This window comes from Cricetulus griseus, chromosome 2 (genome assembly GCF_003668045.3).
Source record: "Cricetulus griseus strain 17A/GY chromosome 2, alternate assembly CriGri-PICRH-1.0, whole genome shotgun sequence".
Classification (NCBI taxonomy): domain Eukaryota; kingdom Metazoa; phylum Chordata; class Mammalia; order Rodentia; family Cricetidae; genus Cricetulus; species Cricetulus griseus.
Window position 1 is genome coordinate 251,622,568 of NC_048595.1, and position 24,472 is coordinate 251,647,039.

At 38.5% G+C, this 24,472-nt stretch overlaps 1 protein-coding gene across 1 annotated transcript in view; it reads right to left on the bottom strand.

Moving 5' to 3' along the window:
- The window catches only part of Clvs2 (clavesin 2), a 92,154-nt gene that overhangs the window by 10,032 nt on the left and 57,650 nt on the right, over positions 1-24,472 (bottom strand). The window contains exon 3 of the mRNA XM_027398441.2: positions 5,128-5,238. Within this exon, the coding sequence (XP_027254242.1) occupies positions 5,128-5,238 (111 nt within the window). The remainder of the gene's footprint in view (positions 1-5,127; positions 5,239-24,472) is intronic.

The following is a 24,472-nucleotide window of genomic DNA, read 5'->3' on the forward strand; positions in this document are numbered from 1 at the left end:
TCTCCCTGATGAACTAATGTCCAATTCTCATCTCATTTTCCCCCAAACCACAGTCTTCTTTAATCTCCTTTTCTGATAACTCCAACTTTTTTTAAGACAGGATCTCTATATATAGCCTGGTTGGCCTGAAGTTCATTATGCTCTGAGATATAATCCCCCGTGTTTCTGAATTCTCAATTCTGGCCATTTATGCCCCAAATACAGAGGCATCCACATTTGTAAAAGAAACATTACTAAAACACAAATCACACATAAAACTACACACACTTATAGTGGGAGACTTCAAAACTCCACTCTCACCACTGGACAGGAACACAAGACAGAAACTTAACAAAGAAACAAAAGAACTAATAGAAGTCATGGCGCAATTGGAATTAACAGATATCTATAGAACATTCCATCCAAAGTCCAAGGAGATCAAAGACCTCAATATAAATCCAGCCACACTAAAACTCTTAGAAGAGAAAGTAGGTGGTACCCTCGAATGAATTGGTACAGGAGACCACTTCCTGAACATAACACCAGTAGTCCAGACACTGAGATCAACAATTAATAAATGGGACCCTCTAAACTGAGAAACTTCTGTAAGGCAAAGGACACAGTCAAGAAGACAAAAGGGCAGCCCACAGAATGGGAAAAGTTATTCACCAACCCTACATCTGACAAAGGGCTTATCTCCAAAATATACAAAGAACTCAAGAAGCTAGTCATCAAAACACCAAATAATCCAATCAAAAAAGTGGGGTACAGAACTAAATAGAGAATTCTTAATAGAGGGAACTAAAATGGCTGAAAGACACATAAGAAAGTGCACAAGGTCCTTAGCTGTCAGGGAAATACAAATCAAAACAACTCTGAAATACCATCTTACACCTGTTAGAATGGCTAAAATCAAAAACACGAATGACAGTTTATGCTGGAGAGGATGTGGAGAAAGGGGAACACTCCTCCACTGCTGGTGGGAGTGCAAACTCATACAGGCACTTTGTAAATCAGTATGGCAGTTCCTCAGGAAAATGGGAATGAGTCTACCACAAGATACAGCAATTCCACTCTTAGGCATATACCCAAAAGATGCACATTCATACAACAAGTCCACTCTTCAACCATGTTCATAGCAGCATGATTTGTAATAGCCAGAACGTGGAAGCAACCTAGATGCCCCTCTACTGAAGAGTGGATGGAGAAAATGTGGTGCATTTACACAATGGGGTAGTACTCAGTGGGAAAAACAAAAACAATGGAATCTTGAAATTTGCAGGCAAATGGATGGAACTAGAAGAAACCATCCTGAATGAGGTCACAAAAAGACAAACATGGTATGTACTCACTCATATGGATTTTAGACATAGAGCAAAGGATTACCAGCCTACAATCCATACTGCCAGAGAAGCTAGGAAACAAGGAGGGCCCTAAGAGAGATACATGTTCCCCATGAGAAGGGGAAAGGGACAAGATCTCCTGAGCAAATTGGGACCATGGTGGGGGAGGCGAGAGGGAGTTAGGAGAAAAAGAGAAGGAGATAAAAGGATTGGAGAACAGGACATGAGGAAGCAGGAAGAATGAGTCAGGGGAAGAATAGAGGAGAGCAAGAAAAGAGATACCACAATAGAGGGAACCATTATTGGTTTAAAAAGAATTCTGGCACTAGGGAAATGTCCAGAGATCTACAAGGATGACGACAACTAACAATCTAAGCAATAGCAGAGAGGCTACCTTAAATGTCCTTCCCTTATAATGACATTGATCACTACCTTATATTGCCATCCTAGAGCCTTCATCCAGAAGCAGACACCCACAGCTAAATACTGAACTGAACTCCTGGAATCCAGTTGCAGAGAGGGAGGAGTGATAAGCAAAGGGGTCAAGACCAGGCTGGAGAAACACACAGAAACAGCTGACCTGAACAAGGGGAGCTCCTGAACCCTAGACTAATAGCTGGGAAAACAGCATAGGATTGATCCAAACACCCTGAATGTGGGTGTCAGTTAGGAGGCTTGGGCAATCTATGGAGCCTCTGGTAGTGGATCAGTATTTATCCCTAGTTAGGAATGGTCTCTGGGAGCCCATTCCACGTAGAGGGATACTCTCTCAGCCTATACACATGGGGGAGGGCCTAGGCCCTTCTCCAAATGATATGACAGACTTTGAAAATTCCCCATGATAGGCCTCACCCTCCCTGGGAAGCAGAAAGAGGATGGAATAGGGGGTAAGTGTGGGGGGGCCAGGGAGGGGGAAAAGGAGAGGGAACTGGTATTGAGATGTTAAACAAGCTTGTTTCTAATTTAAATTTAAAAAAAAACACCAAAAAAAAATGAACACAGAAATCTTAACCATTCTGTTGTGTTGGCATTTCACTTAATTTGGGTAAATGAAGTCATAGCCATTTCTTGTATACCTAGGTCTGTAGAGAAAGACTCCCAATGCTCCTTGGATTTTTCTTTCAGCAGATTTTCATGAGATGCATTTATAATATCAGCACCAGGAGGTGCTTCAGTAATGACATGGTATCATTTGTAATGCCAGTAAGAATAAAATACCTTTGCCCTATATTTTCATTATTCAAGCAAAAATTAAAGGAATCTGACTTTTAATTATTTTACATGAAGATAACTAAGTCTTGTAACTTTTATTAAAATTGTGGAGTTTAGCTGCCTTCCTTCCATCTGGCTGGCATTGCATTCAAGGAAGCAGAATAATGGTATAGCATGTCACAATGAGACTGTTTGAACATTCAAAGCACTTGCAATGTTAGGCAAAACCACCTAAGATCTAATGAACCATATTTCCTTCAGTCTTGTCCCTCACTACTTCCCCCCTCCATCTTCTCCAGGTTTTCTGCTCTCTTTGCTTTTGTTCAATGGCTTAGACACATGCCTACCTAAGACTTATTTGCTATTCCCTCTCCGTGGAATTTTCCAAATAAGCCTAAATCTTTAGCTCTTCTACCAACAGCATTACATGGCAGGTTGGTTAACCTTCTAAGTTTTATTCTCAACCTATAAAGTTAAAAAAAGATGACTTACTCTAAAGTATTGTTGTAATTATTAAATGAAACACGCATAATGTATTGAGAACAGCATGTAGCAAGAGGGAACACACATAAGTGGAATTTGTGCTAAAATCCCCAGCAGATGTTTTGAATAACTTGATTACTATTTCATGGAACAAAGCTTGAAGGTGCATTTGTGAAGCACTTCATTATATTTTTCAACTCCAAAAAACGCATAATTTCATGCTTACTGGAAGAAACAACTCTTAGTATAAATTACAGTTGTTTGAAGAGTTCTTCCTCCTGAACGACTGGAATATTTTTAACAAATTCATACACAGTCAACCCTCTGCTCACTAATGCTTGATGCGAACATGTAATTACTGTGTTTTCATGCTCGGAATGAGGACTTTGCAACACTGGAAGGCACGAAGTGCTTAATCACTGAGTTTCACAACGCTATTGTCATCCACATAGGTTTAGAAGTAAGTATAATTTACAGTGTCACTAATGGTTTGGTGGTTAGAACACGGAGGTATATAGAACTGGGTGCTGTGAGGGCATACACTGGTTCTATCACTTCCCAGCTGCATCTGTGTATGAGGAAGCAAGTTGCTCATCCATCCACAGACTTCCTTCCTCAACTTGGAAATAGGAGACCATGTTTACTAAATTTACTTTTCAGAGTTCAGCATAAAATCAGTAATCAGAAGCTGGCAAAGAAGAGCTATGAATATTCTTGTCTTTGGGTACAAGTTATCCAAGTTACAGTTGGATAAGAAAAATAAGTATGATTACTCTAGATATTGGTAGTCACTGATTTTTTTTTTTAAAGCAACAGAAAAGATTTGGAATGTCTTCACCACAAAGAAACATTCAGTTTTAAAGGAGATGAATATGTTTACCCTTATTTGAACTGTTCATTTAAATAATAAATAGGTGACCAATATTTAAATATACTTTCCAAAGCTGTCAAATGAATAAATGAAATAATGTACAGTTAAATGTATTTAAAAATTCTATGTTCAATAATCATGCCTATTCAATTTCACATGTACTATGGTGCTAGTGCTAAGTGCTTTAAATAATTATTACATTTTCAGAAAAGTCATGACAGAGTATTGCTTGTAATAACAGTAAGAATTTTTTCTTTTCTCCCTCTATTTTCTTATTTAATTAGAAACAAGATTGTTTTACATGTCAATCCCAGTTTCCTCTCCCTCCTCTGCCCCCAACTAACAGCCTACCTATCCCATACCATTTCTGCTCCCCAGGGATAGTCAGGTCTTCCATGGGGGTCTTCAGAGTCTGTCATATCCTTTGGAATAGAACCTAGGCCTTCCCCCGTGTCTAGGCTCAAGGAGTATCCCTCTCTATGTGGGATGGACTCTCAAAGTCCATTCCTATGCTAGTTATAAGTACTGATCTACTACAAGTGGCCCCATAGATTTCTGAGGCCTCCTCACTGACACCCACATTCATGGATGGGGTCTGGATCAGTTCCATGCAGGTTTCCCAGCTCTCAGTCTGGGGCCAAGAAGAATTTTCTTTCTTGTATATTTATTACCACCCCTGCATGATGAACCTCAATCTTGAGTAAATTCATATAACACATTATTTAGAGAAATATTAAAACTTTGACACACCAGCATTATTATCAAAATATCTGGTAGATCATGACTGTCACTACACAAGTATATCAAATTCTGAAAAATGTACTTATGTCAGTAAATATTGTGAAATAACAAGCGTTCATTTGTCAATAAGTAAAATAATAACTTACGTCTAGATCTTACTTGAAATTAAGAGTGCCAACAATAATGAAATAACATAGCATGGTTTTCTGAGGTTTACAGTGAGACTGTAATATGAGTGAAGATACTAACATGTTTCGTTATTTGGTGAAAAAGCAGGGAAGCTTGCTTTCAAATGTCCTGTTCATAAAACATTGTTGAGAAATTAGAGAGATTATGAGCTCTCTAAAAATCTGTAAATGTCTTCTATGCAGAATATTAAAATGACAAGATTAAAGAAATTCTATTAATGCTGACATTAAACAATCGCAGTGTGCAGCATAACTCACTGAATATGGATGGAGACAGAGAAAGGATTTTAAAACAAAAAAGCAGAAGTACCCTTTTCCGAGTCTTCTCCTTCAGGAAAGGCCGGATCACAGTGTACAGGGCATGGATATACCAAGGTTGATTGACAAAATGAATTCCTCCAAATCTTGCAGGGAAGCTGTCCTGGAGCAACAAGAGAGGTAGAGAAGTTAGAGCAGGCTTCTCTACACTGGAATGGGTCAGGAAATATTGAGTGTTATTTAATTGTGTTAATCCATATACTAAAGAGAAAGGAGAAAGCCTTGCAACAGTGATAATCTCTGAAGAACTAAAACAATATGCGGTAAAGTGAATCCCTCCCTAAAACAGGATGCTGAAAAGAACTTCAGCCTCTTTCAGGCTGTCGTTTAAGCCTGCTAACTTCTAACAGTTATCACCATGACAGAAACACAATGAACAGGCAGACCAGAATGAAGTGTCAAATACTAGATTCATGTAGAATAATTATTTTATTTAAATTACTTGTAATTGTCATAACATACATCTAAATTCAAATACTTCATTAGCTTTAGGTGCAGTCATTTATAATAGGAATGAAACCTTATATGAAAACGCATTTTGTGGCCAGTGTGATGCCTTTACAAGTAACTATGCTTGCTGCCAAGCCTCAAGATCTGAGTTCAATCTCTGGGACCCATATGGTAGAAGGAGAAAACCTGAAGGTTGTCCTCTGACCTCCAAATGTACACTCTGATGAACCCATCTACCCACAACCACACAATAATCAAATAAGTAAATAAAAAAGATGACTCAGTGGGTGTGGGTAAGGGCACTTGACAGCCTGAATTCAAACCTGGGAATTTACATCATAGAAAGAAATAAACAATTCCTATAATGTTTTCTCTTACCTCCACATGTAGCTTGTCCTCCTCTAAATGCCAAAATTTAAAAATTAAATTAACATGTAAACTAAGGTACATTAAGACACACCTTATTCTCTTCCCATCATTTCTAGGCTTTGTTATAAACACCTGCCTTTCCTTATTTCAACTATTAAAAGGGAATCACGCTTAAGCAAAACAGAAACCCAGAGTTGTGGCCCAGGAAACTTCACGATACAGCCAGTGTGTTAAAGAGCATCTAAATGCTCTGAGCTCACTCCAGTGGAGCAAGGTGGGACTTGGTTAAAGCCTACTTCCCTTCACCAAAACTCACCTGGATAAGTTTGAAACCATAGTGATGGAGAATCTGCTCTGCCTACCGTGACTAAAAGGTGCACCTGTCGCCCAGTTCCTAGCATAAAGCAATACCTATGCCAGATGACTCACAACCTTGCCTCCTGGTTGAATATGCTGAGGACTCTCCTCCAAAGGGCCCGATTACTCTCTTCTGCTGTGTCAAACCTCCACAAGAATAAGCTCCATGGGCTCACATAAACAGACAAATAAGCTCTAACTAATTTTGTCTTTCAAGTAGCATGCTAAATAATTGGCATTTCCTTGTGTTCTACAGAGCATGATTAGGGAAAAATAAATGTAAGTGTCATGATGAAAGTAAAAGCTAATATTTTTTTATTTAAGTATTCTCTTAGATAGACTTTCTGATCCAAAACATGTGCCAGTGTAAGAAAATAAGCTGTTTTTAATTGGGAACACTTTTTAAGGATGTCAACTTGTGCATACACACACACACACACACACACACACACACACACACACACACACACACACACACACACACGTACCATAGCATCATTCCTGAGGTTCACTTCATTGAGGGTGGCTCCACATGTTTAGTGTCACTGTAGTCCAGTGACACTAGTGAACACTCTATGTTATAGTATATGGTAATGGATTATCTTCTCTCATTCATTCACATTGTTTTTCATGTCCTTTGTGGGTGTGCCATGGTTCACATTGCAGACCTCAAGACATCCTTCACATGCACATTTAAGGGTATAGTAACACATTTTCCTCAGCATGGACGCTTCCCAGAGCAAATGCTCCTAAGTTTACAAAACCAGCAAGAGTGACTGAATCAATTTACACTCCTCCTTCCCCCAGCATTGCATGCCAATTCCAGTAATTTTGTAAAGCTGGTATATTGCCTTCTAATTTTGTGAATTTAATAGAAACAGAATGGATTCTAACACAAACTTTATTTGCTAGATTCTTAGTCTCTGCACATACTGGCTTTTTCATCATTAATGATAAAATCTGTGAGCACAACTTTATATTTTTGTGTTCTTGAGGGTGTGAATAGTTTGCTCTCTCTACTGATTTTTCTATGGTGTCCTGTTTATGGTGAACTCAAGTTTGGCTAACAATTATCAAGCACCTAGTAGAAATTGGCTTGGATATGCATTTCTCTGGACAGGATCTGCTTCAGTTTTTACCAGAAATGACATGCTAGCTACCTCATATTTCTCATGCTGTGGTTTCTCTGACTCCAAAATATATTCAAATTTCTGACACTCTCGAAATAATTGTGGTCCTGGGCAACTGAGAAGGCTACTAACATCATCATTTCTACTATTGACATGGTTGGTTACTCTTCAACATGATATAGGGATGGCAGAGCAATTTCCTTGATGCTTTCCTGGCCAGATGAAACAATATTTCAGAACACAGAATCCAGAAGAGAGCCTGGTTCCACATCCAGTCACTCACTTGTCTCCAGCATGTGCAAGCACACACACACCTAAGTACCCATGATCCTCTATAACTCTTGCTTCTTGCTTTGGCATTTTAGAGAATTGCTACTCTCATGGTTTTCACTATAGAGTTTTGTTTGTGTTTGTCTTCTGTTCCCAGGAGCACAACAATGCATCCAGAATTGTTTATGTTGCAATAAATTCAAACACCCTTCTCCTTAGGGACAGAAAGATGTTTTAGAGACCGGAAACAGGTTGCACTGTCTGAAATCGAACTACTCACTATGTATTTGAGATATACTCCTGAATAAGCAGTTGTCATCTACAACAAAACTGAATCAACATCAGTCATAAGGAAATTACATCACAAATCTAAAATCAGGATTATTAAATTTTGACAATTACCAGGAGGTCATTTCCTTCTCTGCTGAAAAACATACAACTTGCACATGATGCCAAGGCTTTCATGGACAGATCTTTTTAAATATACAATTGGATCATATCAAATTACAGTTAAGCAAAAGAGAAAGAACAGGAAGAGACTTCACTTTTCAATTAAGTATAGCTAGCTCAGAATTCTGATTTAAACCAGGTAGAGAAGACCAAGGCATAATCACGAATTCCTTCTTCTCCCTCACTCTGATCTTTCTCTAAGCATCCTTCAAGTCCGGCAATATTAACATCCCCGACCTTCAAGGTTCTGTGAAGCTTCATGTGCCCATGAAGTATTAGGTCAAACTGATGTCTGCAAACCCCAAACTCAGTATGTTGCTTTCCTTCATATCTTCTGCCTGTGGTCACAACCTGTGATGTTGTTGTGGACTGTTGTCTCCTTCATGCCTGGCACGGTCTTCCTAACCCCTTATATATTTTCTACACTTACTAAAGCCTTAGGTCTCAACTCAGGCAACATCATTTCCATAATGCTCATTTTAGTTCCTTCTCCCATTTCTCATCAGAGTGATCAAAATTAAACCTTCTCTCTGCTACCAGCAGCACCAAGATCCATCACCGCATTTGTTTCATATCCTTTACCTATTTTTTTATGTGAGCATGTGCATGACTTTGTGCACATGTGTGTAGGTGTTCATGGATATGTATTCCCTAATCAAACTTGGGTGCTGCTCTTCTGTCCTTTTTGATACTTAGTCCTTTTGTAATTTCTCAGTAGGACCCAGGTCTTGCCATTAGTCCAGTCAGGTTAGTCAGTAAGCCCCAGGGATCCTGTCTCTGTCTCTCCAGATCGGGGATTATAAACCTGTGACATGCATCCAACTTTTTACATGGACAGTGAGTCTGAAACTCGGGTCCTTGTAATCATATAACAAACCCTTTACTGACAGCCATCTTCCCAGGTCCTGATAATTTTACCTGTCATTGACAATGAATTGTGAGTCCTGTGAGTGCAGTCATTGAGAGTTCTAAACACTCTACAAGGATCACACTCTACCCTAGAGGCAGGGCATGGAAATGCAAATGTGGTCCTTGTAGTGACAAATGAATGAAAGATTTCTTCCAATGGGATGTACCTGAGCAAATCTGAAAGACCAAAGGCAATAGTGGCAATTTTCCTGCTCCAGTTACAAGTACTAAGCTAGCTATCAGAGAGAACACTGTAGCAGTTAGGACCTAGATCACACTTTGTAGGTGACATTTGGAGGACAAGAGACCTTCAGGACAACAGCAATAAATAATATCACAATAAATAAGGCCTTTAAATCACAACTGCCCAGGTGTGAATTCAAATCCAGAGCTTTGTAGCAACCCTCCAGGAGCCCCATTGCTTCAGCCTTTCCATTAAAATTTAGTCATCCACACCCTGTAAATTTAATCTTCTTGAACTACTTGGGAAGACATCTGCTTTGGGCATGAAACTGAGCCCAACCATGCCACACTTATGCTTATATTCCATGCATATATATTTCAATGCATATATATTTCAAATGTATCCCAGAACAGAGATAGACAAATTTCATAAAGCAAAAATCACTTTGATATTTACAGCTTAACTGAACTATTCAAATAATTTGTCTTCTCTACGCCATGTACCCTCTTCTGCAAGGAACAACATTTAACAGGAATGCTAATTTCAAATTTCTATCATTTACTGAGCATATCTTGTAGATACAGGGCTATGACACTATCAACTCCATTGTATAAAAGGGGAAAAAAATCCCTGAAGGTATTTTATAAAGTGATACAAAGGCAGTCCTTTGGCATAGAATAGCACTACAGAGTACAAGTTGGTAACATGCAAGATGCCTATCATTGACTCTGCCTATCTTCCTATGTCAACCAAGGATATAAGAAATGTCCAGCAGAGTGCCAGGATAGGCACCAAAGCTTCAAAGAGAAACTGTGTCTTGAAAAAAACAAAAAGAAAAAAGAAATAGCCTGCAATGAGGAAAAGTGTGGCCATGATGAGATGAAGAAAGTGCACGTGCATTCTACCTTCCAAGAGTTTCTGCTGGCTCCCTTGTTCCCATTCATCCTTTTTTTTTTTTCTGTGAACAGAGCACTGTTTGCTTGATACACAGATTGCATTGGCTCACTGCTGTAGAGAACAGAAAATAGATCCACCAACATCCCACTGACATCAACATTTTTCTAAGCCTGTGCTGACATGACACTCAAGTGAATATCCTTCTTTAGGAAACACTGGATTTAGAAGTAACTCCAGCAAACAGTGTGACTTCCCTCCATAGTAGACACTACCACAAACAGTTACAAGATGGGAATGGGTCCCAGGCCAAACCTCTGTCTTTTTTCCAGCTCTCCAGATATTGTGAATGAGAACATATATCTAATACATATGAATATCAGAGAATTGCTCATAGTAATTGTTCATATTTTTCTCACATAAATGTGTGCCTCAGACAGAGATTTTGAACTATTAGTATGTTACTCAAATTTTTAAATTAATTTTCTAAAATACAAAGACCGTGATAATATTGTTAACTGGTAATGTAGCCAAATGGGAAGCAATAACATAATTTCTGATGTAGTCTGGAACTACTTCGTAAGCATGACTGTCTAGGGTTCCTGAGCCAAATTCATAATTTTAAAATATGTCTTCACTAGGCAGAAATCACATTTGTAATTTACTCACCAATAATTAAGTATGTCATTTCTTTTATTTGTTATTCTTCTTCTGCCTTCCTTGCACGTTTTGAAGCAATTCAAACTACTTCAAAAACTGGTGTACCACATATAATTATAAACTGTAGTCAGCACTTGAGGATTACCGTTTCCCTACTATAAACCTACTTTATTTTATAGACACAAGGATTGAACCTACAGAATCATACTGGCTAAGCAAGCATTCTACCACTGACCTTCTTTCTTAGGGCCTTGTTTTTTTACTAACAGTTAAAATTACATTTCTCCCCCTAATTTTCCTCTTTATGTCACCTTCTATGTACCTCCCCACCTTGCTGTCTCTCTGATTAATTACACTTTTCTTTAATTTTAAGGCAAAGTTCAACTAAATTGCCTAAGCTGGCCTTGAACTCACACTGTAATTCTTCCAGGCCTTGAACTCACAATCATACATCAGTGTCTCACATAACTGGGATTACAGGCATGCACCAATCAATAGTCCTGGCCCACAAACCTACTCTTAAAATGTCACTAGAATACAAAGCATTGCATAGTTACTTTGTGGTGCTTTGTTATAAATATGAAACATATTTTTAAGCAAATGTTAGCTATTGAAAAAATATTTAAAACACCACTCATGTTGTTAACAATCAAATATATGTACAGGTGATATGGAACTCTATAAAGAAGCTTGTAACTGTGGTATTAGTTATTCATAATACCTCATAGATACATGGCACATGCAATGTTACTTTTTGAGCTATAGTGCAGGAGGTGAAAGTGATTGTTGTAGCAGCGGGTATAGAAGGTACAGGTTCTGTTCAGCATCACTATTCGTCTTCCTCCTCTGCATACATACTACAGTTGTTGTGCCTTGACATGCTAACCACACTGTTTCCCTTTATACATCTTTTGGACATATCACTTCTGGATATTATGATAATATCTAAAGATATTACAAACCTCTTTTATAGTTATACTAAGTATTTGCATCTCATCTTTGTAAAGGTCAGATTCCTAAAAGTCACATTGGCACTCGTTCACAATCCTAGCTAACGCCCTACTGCTAACATCTGGAATGCAAAAGCAGATTACAGTGTTCCTTGCATTCTCCATTTCCTTGTTTCTGGATGAAGAGTTAGACAAGTTATTCACTCACTTCCTTGACAAAAACAGAGTTCTAGCAAAAACATTCCAACTTCTATGTGTTCTGCCAAGTTGAGGGGAGAACACCAAGAAACTATTTAATTTCCAGATAATAAGAATGTCTTTTTCTGTGCCAGTCTTATAAGTCATAATGACTGTATTTAAATGGATGCAAATAACAGGTTGGGAAAAAAAGGGGTTGATACTCATATGGCACATATATGAGGATTTAGCTTAAATTTGTACTCTTGCTACAGGACTCTTAATCTCGTCTCTTGTAACTGTTAACTGCTCCTTAATGTGTCATGCTACCCAAGCAGGCAAACTATGAACTTGACTAGATTCAAAGCAACATTATATACAAGCAGCATTTCAACAAGAAATAAATACATTTCTCTGATCTGTAAGGAAAAAATTAACCACATATTCTATAACCCAGGCTATTTAACACTTGATAGTTTACTTATACAGAGAAGAGGAAATAATGCATAGTTAAAACAAAATGAAAAGTTAACTCCTCTTACAAAAATTAAGCCATCATTTAAAGACAAGTAGCCCTGTATTTTAAACTAAGCATATAATCAGTCTGTCTCTGATAACAATCTCTGAAACAAAATGAATGCAAATCACAAATTTATATTCTCATCATTCATCTAAACACATGTGTGTTAGTTTAAGTGTTTCAAGAAAGAAATATATATGTGCCCCCAATGGATCAATAAAAATTGTTAAGAAAAGAATGGCTTAAACCAGGTGGTAGTGGCACAAACCTTTAATCTTAGCACTCCAGAGGTAAAAACAGGCAGATTTCTGAGAATTCACGGCCATCTTGGTCTACAAAGAGAGTTCTAGGAGAGCCAGGGCTACACAGAGATGCCCTGTCTTGAAAAACAAAACTAAACAAAAAAAAAGAGCAGCTTAATTTTTATTTTATGTGGCTTTCTAGGTATAATTCTTGAGTTTTTAATTTTTGAAATATCAATGTATTTTTGAAATGATTTTGCCTTACCAGCTGTTTAAATCTTAATACAAATATACCCCAATATGTAGATAACATTTGAGATTCAAGTATGAATCAGAAGACTAATTTTTAAGGTTTGCCCCTGTAAAGTTAACCATATATTTGTTTCAGAACAAAGTGTCAGATATTCTTTTGTCTATCATAAATACACATGTCAGCTGGGCATTGGTGGCACACACCTTTAATCCCAGCACTCTGGAGGCAGAGGCAGGCAGATCTTTGTGAGTTCCAGGCCAGCCTGGTCTCCAGAGCAAGTGCCAGGATAGGCTTCAAAGCTACACAAAGAAACCCTGTCTCGAAAAACCAAAAATAAATAAATAAATAAATAAATAAATAAATAAATAAATACACATGTCAGTATGTATTTCTCATCAGAGTAGTTGTACAATGTACTATAATTACGCAAGTACTCATTACTTCTGGCATTTCTATTTAAAATTTTGTCATTTCTATTGAGCATGTTGGTGTATGTCTCCAATCCCACTTCACAGATGATGGAGGAAGAGGAGTACCAGTAGCTGGATTCCATCCAGGGCTACATGTGAGACTGCCTCAAAAAAAAAAAAAATAGCAATAATGAGGATCTCTCATTCTCCCGTTCTGTGTTCACTAATACTTGAATAAGAAAGATTTCATGACACATAGAAAACTTTCTGTCCTATTGTCATTGTTCTTTCTTGGAATTCAGATTCTGTGTAGCATCAGAAATAGTGTAGTTTTTCTCCTTTTCTGCTCTGTCTGAGGCACTTTTTTCTTAAATTTGTTAGAAATGATGCTTTAATCTGGTAATGCTGCCTGAAAGACCAGTTGCATGAACAGATCTTAGAAAGACACAACAGAGGGACGTATTTCCTCACTGCACACAACAGCAACCCTGTTATAACAGCGAATCCTCTGAAAGAATGAAGTCCTTCGAATCATCATGGAAGTGTACTACAGGCAGACCAAGCATCATCCAACCACAGTTTGACCACGTTGTTTTGATAACTCTGCTATCAGGATCTGCTGTTTGGACAAGATGAGCTTTTCAGTTGTCATTCAAGGGAACCGGGAGGAATATTCTAAGCCCACGATGATCCTTAGAGTTGCTCTATTTCAGAAAACTTACAGGCCCAGAGAAGAACATGCATAACACTCCTTTTATCCAATACGGCACATGATTTCCACCTGACCATATTAAAATGGCGTGTTTCTCGTAGAGGGATACTCTCTCAGCCTACACACACGAGGGAGGGACTAGGCCCTGCTCCAAATATGACAGACTTTGATGATTCCGCATGCAAGGACTCACCCTCCCTAGGGAGCAGAAAAGGGATGGGAAAGGGGGTTGGTGGGGGCAAGGGAGGAGGGGAGGGTGAGAGAACTTGGATTGACATGTAAATGAAGTTTGTTTCTAATTTAAGTGAAAAAATGAGGTGTTTCTTTTACATACTGTCATTACTGTATCATAAGACAGGCTATCATTTCCAAATTTTATCTGATTTTTAAGTCTGAAAAATAAATGTTGGTAGAGTTGTTTTGTTTAAATTAACAATGAAAAACCCAGTTTTACCTTGCACCACTAAATTATTACTTGTAAATAGGAATGACATATTTATGGAATATATATTCATTTTTCTTGGCTTATAAGTTCTAATAATAGATATACTATTTATACTAGTTCCCAAAATAGAGACAATGCAAACAATTTGCTTGTAACATACTGAGTCATTGTGTAACTGAATGGGCAGAAAGCCTCTTTTTCTGTGCAAAACAGGTGTGGTATTCTCTCAGCTGTTCTCTGTCAGGGAAGGCTGATTATACGTTAAAGGGAATCACAACCACCAGCCCCCACAGGAAGCACAGACTCTCTTCTATCCTTGGCTGCTGGTGTGAGCCTGATGCAAGCTGATATTGTGGGATCCCTAAAACCATGACAGAAACTATGCTCCCATGTTCTCCCAATCCACCAGGTACCAAGTTAAGTAAAATCTAACAGTAGAAGAGACCTCACAGTAAAATTACCCACCTTCTAACAAATGCCACAGCAACAGGTTGCATGTTTGTAGTTCCCATCCATATATAAGCTAGCAGCACTTACTCTTACACTGACCTTCATATCAATAATGGATCAGATTTCCCACTTGACATTTTAGCTACTTTAAATACTCTGTACACAGAACTGCTGATCCCATACCCAAACTTGCCAAAAGGGGAGTCTAATAGCAGAATATCCTAGGAGAATTAAAACTAGTGAATTACAATAAAATCAGGCAAATATCCATCCAATTTCAGGATGCTGTTGGCTCATCTGCCACATGTGATACTAGAGCCAGCATTGCTCTGAATGGTCACAAAATGCTAAAGGATTTTGGAAAACATGATTTTCCATATTTATTGAAGATACGTAGACATAAAATAGCTCCTGAAACTTAAAAGATCCATTAGTCATGTCTTCTTGTGTTGTTTCTTGTCATCAATTACAAGAAATTTATTTACTGAAGCAAACATTTATGTACAAGAATGTTTACTTAACTTTTACATTTGGCCACTGGTAAAATGCAATCCATTTTAATGTGGTTCAACAGAAAAATGAATAAATGAATGATGTATTTGGAAGGTGAAATATTAAAGAACCAGTTAGTAGTATTTTTAGATAATTCATAATTGCAAAACATAGTCAATACATCACAAAATAACTTATTTTTCAAAAGGGTAGAAAGTACTTGAAAAAATCATCTGAAAAGTAACCTAGTTAACTTCATGACAAAGAACAACAAATGACATTTTCCTTTCCCTGTGTACATCTTATGTGCTATGGATGTTCTGAAATGACCATATACTACATACGTTTTACATGCATCTCTATGTACCTTCATATATATGTATACTAGTAAAGTGCTACGTAATCCTAAAATGCCAGTACATAGACAATGATAATAATAATATTTAGTTTTTCAAGCATCAAAGAAGTTTAATTAGAAATATTAACTAAATCTCAACATAAGCTATTCTATGGTAGGAAGAAGAATAATATTGAATACAGAAAGATCATTGCTGAAAGGTGTCATGACGTTTAAGGAGGAAAAAGGATTGCTGTATTAGTTTAAGATAGGTTACATTTGTTTATGCAGTGGAATATTTGTTAAATGATGCAAAGATGTGTTGCATTCTTGTATGTTGTATTTGCTTAACTGTGAAGCTGTGTTACTTTGCCTGCCTAAACATCTGATTGGTATAATAAAGAGCTGAGCAGCCAATAGCTAGGCAGGAGAGGGATAGGTGAGGCTGCCAGGCAGACAGAATAAACAGAAAGACAAAAAGAAGAATACAAGGGAGGATCGAGAAAAGGAGAGGAAGACTCCAGGGGCTAGCCACCCAGCCACAGAGTAAGAAGGAAAGGGAAATATATAGAATAGAGAAAGGTAAAAGACAAGAGACAAAAGGCAGATGGGATAATTTAAATTAAGAAAGGCTAGCTAGAAACAACCCAAGTTAAGGCCAGGAAGTCATAAGTAAGACTAAGTCTCTGTATATTTATTTGGGAGATGGGTGGCAGATAGCCCCAAAAGTAAAGAGTTAAACACACACACACACACACACACACACACACACACACACACACACACACACACACACACACAGAGGCACGCACATGCATGCACACCTATAAAAGGATGGATTATTGAAGAGACAATTTAGAAATATGGGGAAAGAGCTCACAAAAGAGGCAGTGTTTGGTGGGTGTCATTTAAAATTTGTAGAGGAATGTCCCTAGAGAAAAAATAGAGAAAGAAAAATGATATGGTCCAGACCTCCTTAGAACACAGTTGCTAGGGATGTTTGTTGGCAGCTTAAAGCATATTCACAAAGGCCTGGCAGTGTGGTAAAGAAGGCATTGTTGGGCCTCCTTGTCAGTGAGAATTGTCTGGCTTTGTATGTATCTTAGCACTGGGTATTATGAGAAAAGAAAAGCATGCAGGAATAGTACTGTAGGACCATTACCTTAGCAAGAGCGTGTAGCCTAGAATAGAAATCTAATGATTTAATATTCATATTTTAGTTCAACAAATGTGGAGACAGCTAATTTCAAGATATAAAAAAGAAAAGAAACATGTAGAGTTTTAGTTTCCTAACTTGTTCAGTGTCCAAGTAACATGGGACACAAGTAGCTAAATACCACAGCCCTTTTAACTCCCTCCATTCCTGGCCACCATAGGCACAAGGATGATACAGTGGGGGTTAGGGGTAGATTAGACTGAAGTGAGACCTGGGAATCAACAGAGATGTGAATGAGTTGTCTATGGTGCACATTTGTTTAAAAACATATAAGCAAGCCCTGGTGTGATTCCGTCCTGTGTGTCTGTTCTGAGGAACAGTAAGCAGTTTCCTCCTCCGACTTCTGTCACACTGAAGTGCGCACCTCCACCTCATGGAAGAATCGATGGACATGGACATGAGCCCTCTTATGTCACAGAACTACCTTTTCAGTTGTGAACTAAAAGCTGACAAAGATTTAAGGTGGTTAATGATGAGAATGAACACCAGTTGTCACTAAGAACGGTTAGTTTAGGGGCAGGGGCAAAAGATGAATTAAACATCGTGGAGGCAGAAGCAATGAACTATGAAGGCAGTCCAATTAAAGTAAGACTGGCAACTTTGTTTTTGTTTTTGTTTTGTATTTTTGAGACAGGGTTTCTCTGTGTTGCTTTGGAGCCTGGCGTGGAACTCTCTCTGTAAACCATATCGGCCTTCCATTCACAGAGATCCCCCTGCCTCTGCCTCCCAGTGCTGGGATCAAAGGCGTGAGCCACCAACACTTGGCTGATGCCACCCTAGTTCTTCCTGCCATGTGGATGGACAAAATAATACCGAGACATATTAGGTACAAGTCTGCTTGGCCAATGACTAGGATTCTCATCTGTTAGCTCAGTCTCAATTATCATAAATCTATATATTTTATAAGACTTATCTTATAGAGGATGCCTTCCGCTGGCACCCTCTCTTGCTGGTGGCTCACAAGGCATTGCTGGAGGAAGAGCTGGGGGGAAAAGGGGGACAACATTTCATGTTTCTCCTTGCTTAAATATGAGTCTCCTTGCTATGTCACTTCCAGCCTGGATCAACACTTCTCTACTACATTTCCCAGAATCCTCTATGACTCCTAGTCCTTTCTAACTTGCTGCCATTGGCCAAACAGTATTTTATTCAACAATCAATAAGATAAACATACACAGAAGTACTTTTCCCATCAATGTATTTTCCCTAATTTAAGTTATTAGTCATTGTCATGAAACTGGTCAGAGTACAGAATTGCAGAGTATAGATTACTGAAGCCAGAATCATGATTGCCAAACATTTGCAAGGACACTTTTAGCTCTACACCACTTTCCAGATCTGTGCAATGTCCATATGGATTGTGAAGCTGGGGACTATAAAGATAGCTTGAGATAATCTAAGGCACATGTTTTTGAAGAAGCTCACATGAGCAACAGGATGAAACTGAGGCTGAAGGCAGCTGCTCTACATGATTTAAGCTACCGAGTAATTCTCATTCTGTCTTCAAATACTTACTGCAAGGCTGGGGTGATGAAGAGAGTAGGTCATTTTGTCTACTATGAGAATTTCAGTTATCTGTTAGTTTTATAGAAACCAAGAAACAACAGGGTTCATTTGGGGATCATTAACCCTTTCAAAATTCAGAAACACTGACTGTATCTCTAAATATGATTTTAAGATGATTTAGTTCAGGTGCCTCATCAGCGCAGTAGGCAGCACGTCAGTCTCATGAAATAATTTAGTCCAATATTCCAAATGTTTTACTGTGCTTTTCTTGGATTTACTCTTGAATCTTGTGGATATTTAAAAATTTGATCAAAATTTTAATTAAGTCACCAGAAAATTGTTTTGTCCTGAGCAGGACTTTTCTTTTACTTAAGCCTCTGTGAGCATGGGGGAAAGGGGGGGAGCTAGGAGAATGAGAAGGGGAGAAGGAGAGAAGGGGAGGGGAGAGGAGTTCATGAGGAAGCAGGAAGGATGAGTCTGAGTTCAGGGACAATAGAAGAGAGCAAGATAAGAGTTACCATAATAGAGGGAGCCATTATAGGTTTAAAGAGAAATTTGGCACTATTGAAATGTCCAGAGATCTACAAGGATGACACCAACTAACCATCTAAGCAATAGTGGAGAGGCTACCTTAAATACCCTTTTCTGAAACTGAGATTGATGACTAACTTATATACCATCCTAAAGCTTTCATTCAGCAGCTGGATGTAAGCAGATGGAAGTAGAAGCAGACACCACCACTAAACACTGAACTGAAATGGAATTCAGTTGCAGAGAGGGAGGAGTGGTGAGCAATGGGGTCAAGATCAGGCTGGTGAAACCCATAGAAACAGCTGACCTGAACAAGGGGGAGCTCATGAACCCCAGACTGATAGCTGGGAAACTTAGCATAGGACTGATCCAGACCCCCTGAATGTGGGTGTCAGTGAGGAGGCCTCAGTAGTAGATCAGTATTTATCCCTAGCATATGAATGGAATTTGGGAGCCCATTCCACATAGAGAGATAGTCTCTCAGCCTAGACACACGGGGAAGGGTCTATGCCCTGCTCTAAAGGATATAACAGACTCTAGAGATACCCCATGGAAGGCCTCACCTTCCCTGAGGAGCAGAAATGGCATGGAATAGGGAGTAAGTAGGGGGGCAAGGGAGGAGGGGAAGGAGAGGGAACTGGGATTGACATGTAAAACAATCTTGTTTCTAATTTAAAGAAAAAATGGGGGGAAGCCCCTGTGGTCATACTGGCATGTAATAGCCACTCCGGAAGTGTTCCTTTGTTTTCACTTAGATAACTAACCTGTTCCTACAAATAAAGCTTTACAGAACAAAATCTCAGCAAACTGTTGAACAATGCAACACTATATTAGTGTCAATCAATTTGTCAGTTATTAGCTTGCATGTTCACCATAGCATTACTGAGCATTCAGGGGCTCCAATGGCTCTTAATTACCATGATGACGATTGGGGAGTTGAATTAGGCATTTGGTCTACCAGTGCTCATATGCAAGACATACAACCCATTACTGATTCCTGTGAACAGATGTTTGTAACCGAGAGAAAAAGTTTATAGTGGGGCTGTGTGTGTGTGTGTGTGTGTGTGTGTGTGTGTGTGTGTGTGTGTGTGTGTGTGTGTGTTTAATAGATGAACAGATTAAACTTCCTTACTGTCTTGGAATTCTTGAGAAGACATTTTTCCAACCCCTTGATACCTAATTGAGCACACACACAAAAATCAGAAACAGAGCAAAGCTGCTTCAATAATCTCTATTCTATGGCTTTGGAATTTCACAGTAGGCAATGCATGTCCTTTAAACTGTGGAAAATAAAATCATCTGTATCTGTTTTTATTTTGTTTGAGACCAGGTCCAGCTCATCTGGCTTCAAACTTTCAAGATGGAGGGAGCTTCTTGTCTCTGCCTCTGAAGTAGCTGATACCACAGTAGTTGTTTTCAGCAATATTTGGCTGGCTGACAGGACTACTACCTGTGACCAAAACTTCAATTCATGAGTCTATGTGGAGAGCAGTGTGTCTTCAGTCTATAGCACTGAAGAAGGATCTCTACTTATAAGTACTTGCATTTTATTGTTTTAGAGATACATTCTTAATACTATAATACTAAATCAAGTGGGGAAGAAGAAACAAGGCCAAAAGCCTCTCTCATGAGGCGGGCCAATGTGCTTCTTCAAATATGCCCCAATGGGAAGACATTCTGTACATTATTAGCTACTATAGTAGCAGAATTTGGAGTTTTACTCCCTTACAGTCTTCTGGGGGAAAAAAAAACTTGTAAAAGATCATCTGATTGTTTTCTTTAGCTCTATTTAAGATACAAACTGGTAATTAAAGATGAATATATAGAGACAGGCAGAGGCAGGTGAATCTAAGAGGTCAGCCTGGTTTACATAGTAAGTTCCAGGTCATCCAGAGCTATATATTAAGATTCCCCATCATATATATTCTACAATTTGGTATTTTGACATATTTATAATGTGAAATAACAACAAAGCTGTTAATATATCTATCACATCCCATAGTTGTCTCTCTCTGCATGTCTGGATGTGTGAGGGTGTGTGTGTGTGTCTGTGTGAGACAAGAGCACTTAAGTCTGCTCTCCTGGGAAATTTCAAGCATTTATATGGTATCATTCACTCTGCTCATCATTTTGTGTGATATATCCCTAGACCAGACTCAACTTTCATAGTGAGATTTTTGTATTTAACCAAACACCCCAAATTTCTACCTCTTAGCAGTCATGTGAGCTGGAGTCCACATTAGCATTTTCTTGTGGGAACAGTTATCCCCATAGAGACCCCTCACACAATAGCGATCCCCTTCCAGCCATTCTATAAAGATCCTAGTAACAAACATTCAGAGGGGATTATGATTGTGCCTGAAAAACTGTTTGGAGTCTACCCTACAGATAGCTGATACAGTTTTTGAGACTTTGGGACTTTTAGTTTGTCTAAGCTGCTTTTGGCCTCAGATGTTACCATAGAAGAAAGACTTATTTTCACGGGGATCAGCACAGAGCTCGTGTCACTCTGAGATTAGTTGAACTTCAAGATTGGTTTCAGCTGTGGAGAATGGCAAAGAAGCAGATCTGGAGAGACTGTGACCAAAGGTCAAGCTGACCTTTATGCTTCACCAGCAGGGAGAGAGCAATTCTCCAAGCAAGCAATCACATAGAAGTCTAGACAACATAGTGTTAGCTGGCAGAAAGCTTGTCTCTGAAATGACTCATTCCTGCCTCACACTGCCAAGGTATGGAGAACTTTAAAGAAGAACACTGGAAAAGGTTCTTAGGTAACTGGGACTTCACTGAAGATTAAACATTCCTTGCTGAATTCAAGAACCTGGTCTCTTTTCTGTCTCTTATAATAGCTGCATAGGGCCAGAGATAAAAATCAAAGACCAGGCACAGAGCTGAATTAGAAAAGACTTAAATTTACACACCTTTTTAACAGCCCACTTAAAAGTCTGTTTTAAAGAAGTAGGGAAAGGGATATTAAGCAGTAATATTGGGATATGACAAGACAAACTTGTGTTAGTGATAAACTATACAACCTTTTCCTAGGGCATTTGCATAGCTCTTATTGTGGTCTCTGTGGCTTGCTGAAACATGCTGAGGCAGCAAGCCTTTCTCTTAGGTAATGTCTCTTCAGGTCCAACAGCCATTCTCTGTAGATCAGGGGTCCTCCAACCTTCCTAATACTGCAACCCTTGAATATAGTTCCTCATGTTATGGTAACCCCAACCATAAAGTTATTTTTGTAGCTGTTTCATGACTGTAATTTTGTTGCTGTTGTGAATGGTAATGTAAATATCTGATATGCAGGATATCTGATATATGACTCCTATAAAAGGGTCATTCAATCCTCAAAAGGGGACACAGTCCACAGGTTGAGAACCACTGGTGTAAATGATTTAAGAGGATCTGGGCACAATGTGCATTTGGACAAAGTCCCTTCACCAATCTGTGTTTTGATACACAAAATTCTTGGTACCTATGCATTCCATCATCAGGCTGTATTTGTTAAATACATGGTTTACGATCTGCTTAGAATTGCCAGCATACTGCAACTGTCAACTAATTTCTCATTATATCATCTTTTATCACAGGATCACCAGCTTTAGCTATTAAAATATATTCATTCTGTCAAGTCAAAATTTAAGTACAAAATGTATGACTGTGATGGCTATTGTTAAATGTCAAAAATGACAAAATGTAAAATCAGCTGATAGACAGGCTCCTGAACATGTTTGTTAGAGATGTCTTGAGTGCATTGATTGAGGTGGGAACACCCTCTCACCATCGGGAGCAACTTCCCTGATGTGATCCTGGACTATATACAAGAGAAAGGAAGCTGAGACGCTACACAATTTCATTATTTTCTGTTTCTTGGTGGTAGGTACGTTATGACAAATTGCTTCCCTTTCAGCTGTGAGTCAGAATGAACACTCCTGTGAGTTGTTTTTGCCAGAGTATTTTATCACAACAACATGAAAAGGATGCTAATGACCTTCTACTATTGCATCTCAACTGAAATCAAAAATTTTATTCCCTATCTTTCTTTTTTATGGTTTATTTGTGAAAATGTATTTTCATCCCAACATTTCTCACTTCCCTTTCCTCCATCTAAGTTCCCCCATATATCCGTCTCCACTCTCATTCAAACTCATGATCTCTTTTTTCATCAGTTATCATTGTGTCCATGTATGTACTTACATATGTATATATACTTTTTTCAAATATAACCTCTTGAGTCCATGTAAGACTATTTGTATGTTTTCAGAGCTTACCATTTGGCATTGGACAACCAACAACTTCTAAGATACAACTGAATTGGACTGGTTTCAAATATCCAAATACATCACAAATGTAATTACTTCTTTCCCAGTCCCTCAACACATAATGCTTTAATAGTACATTGGCTTTCTTTTGTAATCCTTTCAAAAGTCCTCTAGTCATATTTTTGTGGGATCTTTTCCTAACAAAATTCTAATCACCTTTCCCTTTCAGACCCATTGGTAAATTATATAAAAAATATATGCAGTCATTTTTTTTCTTCTTTTGCATCTTACTTTGAATACTACACCAAAAATAGCACACATCAGTTTTCATAAACACCATTTAATCCTCGTGGTCATGAGGGCTTAGATGTCCAAGACCAAAGTGGTTGGCATCTGGCAAGGGCTGGCTTTACTATTTCCTCATATGCCATAAAGTGACAAACTGAATAGGCAAGTTCTAAGTATCTATTTTAGGAGCATAAGCCCATAGTAAAGGATTGCCCCTTCATGTTAAATTCAAAATGATATAAACATTCAACCCATATCCTTGGAGATAAACTAACAAAACATGAATTTTGTAGATAGTATGAGTATGCAGAACTCTTTAAAAATCAATTCATAAGAATAAGGATGTCCTCGTGCATGAATGGGCTTGGAAGCCCATTCCCTGTGGAGGGATACTCTCTCAGTCTAGATACATGGGGGAGGGCCTAGGTCCCAAATATGACAGACTTTGATGATGCCCCAGGGGAGGCCTCACCCTCCCTGAGGATTGGATGGGAGATGGGGTGGGGGGATGGGGCAGACATTTGGAGGATCGAGGGACAGGGAACAGGTTGGAATGTAAAATAATATTGTTTTAATTTAAATAAAAATTAATTAAAAAAAGAGAAAAAGATATACTGATAATCAACCTAAGAAAAATAGAATAAGGGGTGTAGAGACAAGGCAAATTATATAAATGAAATGTGTTGGGGAGGGCATTGATCATACTTATTATAACAAATACATGAGAGAACCAACTTATGAGAAGAATTATTTAGGCTCATGGTTTTGAAAGTCTACTCCACATTGGCAAGGTTGATGAGGCTATGAACCCCCATCCATAGTCCCCCACTCTCAGCTTGATAACCTCTGTTTGATTATTACTGTTTGCAAAACACA